The 9,554-nt window shown below is 31.2% G+C and overlaps 1 protein-coding gene across 3 annotated transcripts in view; it reads right to left on the bottom strand.

Moving 5' to 3' along the window:
- Positions 1 to 92: 92 nt before the first annotated feature.
- Positions 93 to 9,554, bottom strand: part of LOC117101736 (neuromedin-U receptor 1-like) — a 29,840-nt gene continuing 20,378 nt past the window's right edge. For all 3 annotated transcript variants that reach the window (XM_033241776.1, XM_033241777.1, XM_033241778.1), the window contains one exon: positions 93 to 2,648. In XM_033241776.1, the coding sequence (XP_033097667.1) occupies positions 1,532 to 2,638 (1,107 nt within the window). In that variant the 5' untranslated portion in view covers positions 2,639 to 2,648 and the 3' untranslated portion in view covers positions 93 to 1,531. The remainder of the gene's footprint in view (positions 2,649 to 9,554) is intronic.

Below are 9,554 nucleotides of genomic sequence, written 5' to 3'. Positions count from 1 at the left end.
ATTGCTTGTAATCTATTTAATCAAAATTTCAGAAGATAACTGCACAGGACTCAAATTTTTATTTTCTAAGAAATCTTTATTTAACACTCTATATGTTTATGAACGATTCTATGTCATGTACAACAAATATCTCAGAATGCATTATTTTGACAATAAAGTTGACTTGTATCTTGTATCTTGTATTCTAGTGTATGCGTTAACCTACTCTGTATTCGCTGCTACTGGAGCAGTAAATTGTCATTTTACAGTCATTATGAAATGTCCATTGTCCATTTACCGCATACGTTACATCGTACATCTACGGTCACTCTTAAAATAAAATCTCCAGATAATTTTTCTCTATCACTGCCCCACAACAATGATTAACTGATCTAATCTACATGATTTATGAAAAAATAATTAAATGTACAATTGAATCGAAATATTCAATTGATTAATACACCACATACAGATATATCCTGAAGGCCTAGAAACATTATCAATGTTGATATGACAAATACATGTGGTTGACATCATGATGCCAATATCCATTGTAGAGTAATGTTATCATCATGCCCATGTACGTACAATTGACATTGCCACAGAGAAAATGATATTGTGGAGAGCTTAATACAAGTGGTCTACTAAATATTCTTGTAATCTTAACTACTGTAGGCTTACTTTTACTAGGTGTGACTGTGTGTTTTAACCATACACATATGATATAGTATAAAAGTAAATACCGTGCACTATATATTCATACTCAGGGGCGGATTTAGTGGGGGCGCGCCGTCTCCGCCCCTCTTTTTGAAAAATAAAAAAGAATGAGAAAAGAAAGAAAAAAAATGAACTATTGATCACCCAAGCCGCCTCCGAGGTAATTTTTGGGCGTCTAGAAAAAAAAGATTTCCCGGACCCCTAGTGTAGTGTTATATCTCGATTTCCCACACCCCCCCCCCACCCTTTGACATCTCTGGGTCCACTCCTGACACTTAAGTTTAAGTTTTAAACCAGTTAATTTGCATTATTAACATAATCTATATCTAACATTTTAGTATGTAATTTAGTCTTTGTATAACAATTCATATACACAGTTGCCACTAAGGTATATTTAAAGTCACTTTTTGCGTATCATTGTTGTAAAGAAAGACTAATTTTCTAGACTCATTCTAATGTTATTCAAAATATTTTCGAAAAAGCATTTGGACAATTACCTTTTCTTTTTTTAAGATTCTAATTCATAATTTCAAGTACAAGACCAAACCTTTAGAAAAATTATACAGAGTGAACATTGTTTCAGATCATTACACAATTTCAGAATATTAATGACTAGTATATGATCATTGAGTCTGAGTCTCGTTATCATAACTGTACGATCATCTTTAGGCAAATTTCTTGAATTTATTAAACATGAGCGGTCCCAATTACGTAGCTGGAATCATTAGGAGACATGTCCGATTTTAAAACAAATGGTACTATTTTGCACCATGAATGACAATATTTTTGATTGTAATAAATATAGATAGAAAACATACTTTCACTTCTGAAAATGTTACAATGAAGTAGAAATGGTAGAAATTGATGTTCTTGCTGGTGTCTGGACACGATTTCTTTTATTCACAGTGCCAGAAGAAACGCCAAACAATTGCAGAAATCCCTTTCTGTATGTGTCATTTGAAATATTGTATATGATGGGATTAACAGAGGTGTTAACAAAAGCCAAATATCTAAACACATTAGCAAACGATGTTATAACATCGTAGTTAGCATTAGGGATTATATAGCCATATATCCAAAGCATGTTGTTCGGAGCCGTAAGGACAATGTAAACAACTACAGTCACTATGACAGTTTTTAACGCTTTCCGCTCATAGTTGGTTCGATTACTTGCAGAAGAGATCTCTTGCTTTTTCTTAGAAAGAGGTTGATACAGAGACAAAATCATCACAAGGTAGAGAGGAATCATTAACATAAGATATACTAAGTAAAGTGCAACTTCTGCTGTAACCAAATCTACAATAATACTGCATACACTAACATTAAATTCGGCAACGCTACAGTAAACGCATACCGACGATGTGCTTGGAACACCGTTCCACATATCTGGCCATGAAAATGCTATTTCCACTTTACCTATTGTCACTGTATTTCGAACTTGACATATCAGAGAAATGATCCATATAGCGCAGCATACTTTTATTGTGCGCTTTTTAGACACATACGAGCGATATTTCAGAGGTTTTGTAATTGCTAAAAAGCGTTCGACACTAATGGCTAAAACGATATTCGCAGAAACCATGTATGTCCAGTCAACAACTAATGCATTGAATTTACAATAACCTACAGAAACACCCCGATTGTCATAGAAAATATGAAATGGACTTTGAGTGAGAGTAAACCACATATATGTCGAGGCTACGACTAGAAATAGGCTATCAGAAATCGCAAGATTTACTAGATAGATATTTAGTGGGTTGCCCATGCGCGTTTTGGTAGTAAGAACAATGATAGTAGATGCATTACCAATGAGTCCGGTGAGGACAACAATTGGAAGAAAAATATACATTAAATATATTTCTGCGTCAGTATACAAAAATGGCTTTATAACTGCATCCCAGTCTTTCTCTTCTTCCAATAAACTACTGTTGTTGTTTGCCATTGTTAACACCCTGAAATTAACAAAATGTAAAAACAAGTCAAAATCTGATCCTGTAGAATGATATTACATATATAATTATCTGGTAGGCTATTATTTCATATAATTTGTAGTAATAACATTATTTTTTATTAACACAACAAGATCAATGAATGAATAGCTCACAAACTATGATATACTGTTTTTTGTTTGTTTTTTTGTTGTTTTTTTTTTATGATCATCATGTTTATTAAACACGAGATCCAAAAATTATGTTAATTGAATGTGATGTGACGTTGTGCCACGCCCGGAATATACAGCTTAAGTTTACAATCCACCTATGTACCTATGACCAATGTACAGATAATTAGTTAAAATTACAGAAATAGTAAAATATTACATGTATATCTGTAAATTACTGATTGTCTGTATATTTTAAAGGCTTGGTCTGTAACTTTACATCATTTTCTTTAATTATATGCATAAATGCCTGTGAAATTCATCAGTAAATTTACAAACAAACTGTAATTTTAAAGGAACTTCTGTGAAATTTACAGAAACATCTGCGCATACAGAACTCTCTGGAATCTCTGCTTTACATATTTTCTTTTTTTTTGTAAAATTACTGGTTTTTCTTTGTACAGTGTATAAATGGTTGAATGGACACGTTTAATTTGATCACCAAGACCAATAAATGTCTCAGGACAGTCCGTCTGTCAGGCTAGGCCAAGCACACACCTCAGATGCACACTATCAAATCACTATCAAAATATTGTACGTAGTGCTAGACGTTTCTTTTGGCTATGAGTATGAATACAATTAAGAATAATTTCAGCTATAACAGGCCGCCTACTAACCGTACCACTAATGCATCGTAAAAATTTCTCTTAATATTATGCCCAAGCTTTACCATCGATATCTTTCATGCCTGTTGATGTCCACTGTACTAATGTCTCGGGCGTGATATTGAAGCATTTCTAGTGATTTGGTAAAAGGAATTCCACGTTAAAATATAGAAACAGAAAGTATGGTGTCTTTTACAGAAATTCAGAAACAACAGTTGCTGAGCTGCCATCTTTACAGTGTATTAACTTGAGCGTTCAAACAATAACAAACCTCCGACTGATTTAACGATCAGTCGGAGGTAAAAAAGGAATCTCGCCCCCGTCCAATTCACGTTCGGCATTTAAAATGGGATGATAGGCGGAATATAATAAAAGCGGATAAAAAAATCTGAAGGATGCTCCCTTTAAAGGAAAAAAAGAGTTGTATATATCAGATGATATAAGCTATAAAGTCAGAGAATAGGAGACGGCTCAAAGAAAGGTGTATAAAATGAAAGAAAATGATCCGCATTGACCATGTGTATGTGGCTTTTACGGTTCCAGTGATTATCAAATTGCGGTTGCTTTGCTAGACTGTTCGAAGTATCGCGGGTTATTTTTTCCCGATCGAGTATTTAATTTATTTAAGAACTCTTTGTTGAAATGTTGTTTGTTTCTTTATTTTTCTATATTTTTCTTGTTTTTTTGCTTTTTTATTTATTTATTTTTTTTTTTATAAAAGTCACTTTAACGGCCAGCTTATTGGAATGTACTATGAATGGTTAAATTTAATATTGCCTCTCTTAATGTGAGGGATCTATTTTTTTGGCTTAAGCAAAGTTACCATTAAATTATTTGTTTGCAGGACACCCACTTTACTAAAGAACAAGAGCAATCATGACAATATCAATGGGGATATACCTCTGTATTTAAATCTTTTAGTAACAATAGCAGAGGTGATTCTCTTGTTTCAAAATAACTTTGAGTTTAAAGTACATGTGTATAAGCTTTGTGATGAAGTTGGAAATTATTTAGCTATCCATTTGTCAGTGGGAGATATTGAATTTGTACTTATAAATAATTATGGTCCAAATCGGGATGATCCTAAATTTTACGATAGATTAGAAAAAAATATTGAAGAGGTCAAAAACCAGTTGGGTTCAGTGATCTTATGTTTGGATTGGAATGTAGTTATAGAGGCTAATCAATCCATTGCAAATATCATGCAAATTCATGATTTGCATGATATTTGGCGCGAAACCCACCCAACACAAAACGTTATACGTGGCGTTAACCAACACTTTTGAAGCAAGCGAGATTGGTTATTTTTTAGTTTCACCAGATATTTTGTAAATTGTTAAAAATAGTGATATAAGTCATGGTTATCGGACAGAATATTCGTTTGTATTTATTGAAATTGAAAGTGATAATTTGGAGCGTGACAGAGGGTTTTGGAAGTTTAATAACTCTTTATTAAAAGATAAAATATATATAAAAAAGGTAAAAGATTGTGTAAAAGAAGTAAATGTCCGGTGATCACCAAAAAAGCTTTTAAAATCAAAATTTGGGGTATCACAATCCCATATTCGGCAGATAAAGAGGATGTCACAAAAATAAGAAAAGGAAATTGTAAAACAAATTGAAATATTAGAAAATAAATTGGCAAACTTTTCAAAATGATGATGATGTGTCCAACTTAAGTATTCTGAATAATGATTTACAGTTGATTAGAGAACTTGCAGTTGCAGGAGCCAGAAAAATAGTAACGGATTTTTCCTAAATTTGGAAAAGCAACATTACATAAATAAAAATATAGTTAAATTAAATACAGATTATGGAGAATTGACTAACCATAAAGACATACCAGAAGAACTACACCATTTTTACAAGATATTATATACGCCTAAACAAAAAGTATATAGGCAGAATAAACTATATTTCTTTTCTACACACATTCCTAAATTAGGGGACGAAAAAGAGACGAAATGTGAAGGGGATTTAACAGATATCAATTTCCAATTCAATTTAATTCAATTAACATTTATTCAATTAATTAATAAATACATCAAATGATAAATAAAGTGGACAACATTAAAATTAATTAATTAGGATAAAAAATAGAAGCGAAGCTTGTCTCAATTTGACCCCGACAAAAAAAAAGTAAAAACTAATAATAAACGCCTATCAGGTAGACCTACATTTTATATACAAATATATATACATATATATATATATATATATATATATATACATACATACATACCGGTACATATATGCACATACACACACATACATACACACACATACCGGTACACCCCCATACATACATGTAAATACACACACACGCGAACACACACACATATACGTACACACATACATATATGCACACACACACATACACACAAACCAACATATACACACTTATACACACATATATATACATACAATCTAAATCATCAAAGGTACATATGCAGTGTTTAGATAAGGACATGATGGAACATCGTATTCTACCCTGTAGCTATTTAACAAATGTCCATGTATATATGTTTGAATATCATACATAATATATATATATACATATATAAAATAAAATATTTAAATAAAGTTAAGATTGGTACATTTCTAAATAATATTTCTTCATCTGCTTTCTAAAAGTGTGGGTAATTTTTTAACTTAACATGAGTATCATTCAATAATTTTGGTCCGTATACAGAAATAAAAAATTGGCTTTTGGTTAGTCTTACAAAAGGAACGTAAAGTGAGTTTGAATTTTTTAAGCAATAACTGTGTATATGTTTATAATCACGAAATAAAGCTAATATAGAGGGTTGGGAGTTGGCCTTTTATGTATTGAAACATAAAACACGCAACTTGTAGTTTGTTTAGATCCATAATTTTTAATATATTCAGTTTTTTAAACAGAGGTTCCGAAGACGATGCAAATGAAGCTAAATAAATTATTCTGACAACACGTTTTTGTAGCTTAAGTAATCTATCCAGGTTTGAAGAATAGTCACAGGCCCATATTAAGTTACAATACTGCAAATAAGGGAGAATAAGAGTATTGTATAAAGTAATTAAAGTGTTGCGTGGAAAGAATAACTTAAGCATGTTTATTATGCCTATTGATTTTGATATTTTGCTTGCAACATAATTTTGGTGTAATTTCCAACTTAGAGTTTCATCGATGAATACTCCTAGAAACGAAGTATTTGATTTACGTTCTATAGGATTTTCATTTAAAATAATGCTAAAGTTTGAAAAATTTACTTTCTTATGGTGTGAATGAAATAAAATATAGTTAGTCTTTTGAATTTTAATTAGGAGCTTATTTGCATTGAACCAGGTACCAATTTTTTTAACTCATTATTAAACGTATTGAACAAAACATTGAGGTCTTCATTAGAATAATGAAGACGAAGGACACCAACTGGAGGGTGTCACTAATTCTACACAAGTCATTAACATATATTATGAAAAGTAACGGCCCCAAGACCGACCCTTGTGGCACCCCACAAGTTACATCCCTCGTCGATGATTTACATGATCCAACAGAAACAAATTGTTTACGATTATTTAAATAACTTATAAACCATTTTAAAGCAATACCTCTAATACCATATCTAAAAAGTTTTGAAATTAAAATTTCGTGGTTAACAACATCAAAAGCTTTTGATAAATCTAAGAATAAACTTAACAGAAATCGTTTATTTTCAAATGATTTAGTAATGTTATTAACGAGTTCAAGTATTGCATGACAGGTTGAGTGATTCTGACGAAATCCATATTGATGGTCATTTAAGATGTTAAATTGATTTAAATAATTAAATAGTTTTTTATGCATAAGTTTTTCAACTATTTTTGAAAAGATAGGTAGAATTGATATTGGTCTATAATTTGATAATGTATCAGTGTCGCCATTCTTAAATACGGGAATGACCATTTTTAAAGTATTTGGAACTGTACCAGATGAAAAAGATGAGTTAATGGCGAATGTTAGTTGATTTGAGATACACATTTTAGGGTCCTAGGAGATAAGTGGTCATAGCCAGCACCTTTATTAGTATCTATATCATGAATTACTGCAAATACTTCAGATTCAGTGACAGGTTTAATAAAAAATGAATTAGTAGGCGACATTGGTAGGAACTGTAAAGGATCAATATCAGAATCTGGTAAAGATTTGTTTATATCTGGGCCAATGGAGGAAAAATAATCATTGAAGTAGTCACAAATAGATTTCTCATTATTAATTATGTTATTGTTGATTTTTAAAACTTTAATTTTGTTAATATTCTTTTTGCTCGGATTAATAACAGAATTTATTATATTCCATGTATGTTTGAGATTGCCTTTTACCAGATCAAATTTTCGTTTATAATAATTAGATTTGGCAGTACGACAGAGACTATTGTAGATGTTATTGTATTTTAATAGTGTAGTTTAATTTGTGTTTAGAACTTTGCGAAAAAATATATTTTGTATATAATTTGTGTTTTCGTTTACTACATTTCAGGAGTGAAGAACTCATCCAGGATTGTTTATGAATTTTGTTTTTCTTTATTCGACTAGCGTTTAAATGCTTACTATGAACGGAAAAAAATTTGTCAAGAAAGATATCAAAAAGTTTTGGGTCACTATTGTAAACATTGGACCAGTCAACTTGAGATAAGTTATTGCAAAAAGAATTCATATCATTAATAACAAAGGAGAAGCTTTCCTGGGTTTTTAGTTTATCTAGATCATTATCAATAAACTGGAAAATAGGCAAATGATCAGTGATATCAAAAACCAGAACACCAGAGACTATACTAGGTTCAGTTTCATTAGTATAAAAGTGGTCTATTAGTGTGTCAGTGTTTGAAGTAATACGAGTTGCTTTGGAAACAGTTGGATAGAATGAATGAGTTAAAATAATATCTAAGTAATTATTGGTTATGTTATGATTGTGGAATTTAAGCAAATCAATATTAAAATCTCCCATAAGATGGCATATTTTATTTTCCGTATTCATTTTAGGTAGTAATTCATCAATATGTTTAGAGAAACTAATAATGTTTGTACAAGGAGGTTTGTATACAGTGCCAATAATTATGTTTTTCTTTGTATTAAGTATTATTTCAATAAATATAGAATCATCAAATTCTTTCGGGAGGGCAAGATCAGGGCGAAGACGAACATTAAATTCATTACGAATGAATAATCCCACCCTTCCTCCTACGTGTGATTGTCTATTACTTGCGAAAAGGTATAATCATGTAAAAACGGCAACGGTTTGTTATCATTTAGCCAGGTCTCAGATAGCCCGATTACTGAGAACTTAGTATGAATTGAATTTAGGAGCTTTTCAAATGCATCTATTTTGTTGACAAGACTCCGAATGTGTATATGTAATAAAGATAAGTTGGATTGGTTTAGCGAAGCATGCAGTGTGTTAAGTTCAGTTATATTATAGTATTTACATTCATCAAGTGTAGTAGATCTAGTGTTAAGGTGATCAATTAACATATCAGCCTGATCATCATATCGTTCATCATTATCAACAAAGGATTAAAAGTATATTCAGAAGTATTAAAATTTGAGTCATTACAATCGTTTTCCTCAGATGGGTGATTAGAGAATGGAAGATACAAAAATTCATTATCGTTTATATTTAAATTTGTATGAGAGAAGACGTTGACAAGAAAGCAAGAATAAAGAAAAGAAAAAGCAAACAAGGTAAACAAACAAGTAAAAAAGTACATATAAATATAATAGATGTAATTGAGTAAACACGTAAACGGTGGTACACTAACTATACACTTAGATTACATTGTTAGTTATATTATACAGTTTGACCTAGCACTATTAGGTCAAAGAAGATATCATTGTACAGTTTAAGCTTTCAGGTCTTGCTGAAGCCGGGAAAGATCCTGCCGAGTGCAAATAATTAATTTTTTCATGCTGTTGGTAAGTACAAAGATTTTTCCGTCTAAGGTCCATGTAGATTTAATTGATTTAGCATGCCTGGTCTTTATATCTCGAAATAACTCCGAACGTTTCAAAGTAAGATTTTCATGTAAAAAGTATTTGGTGCCTTTAAATTGTTTCTTTGCATTGAAAACTTCTCTTCTCTT

This window comes from Anneissia japonica, unplaced genomic scaffold (assembly GCF_011630105.1).
Source record: "Anneissia japonica isolate Jap-2015-1 unplaced genomic scaffold, ASM1163010v1 scaffold284833_len178102_cov189, whole genome shotgun sequence".
NCBI classification, from domain to species: Eukaryota; Metazoa; Echinodermata; class Crinoidea; order Comatulida; family Comatulidae; genus Anneissia; species Anneissia japonica.
This window is presented reverse-complemented; position numbering and strand designations above follow the sequence as displayed.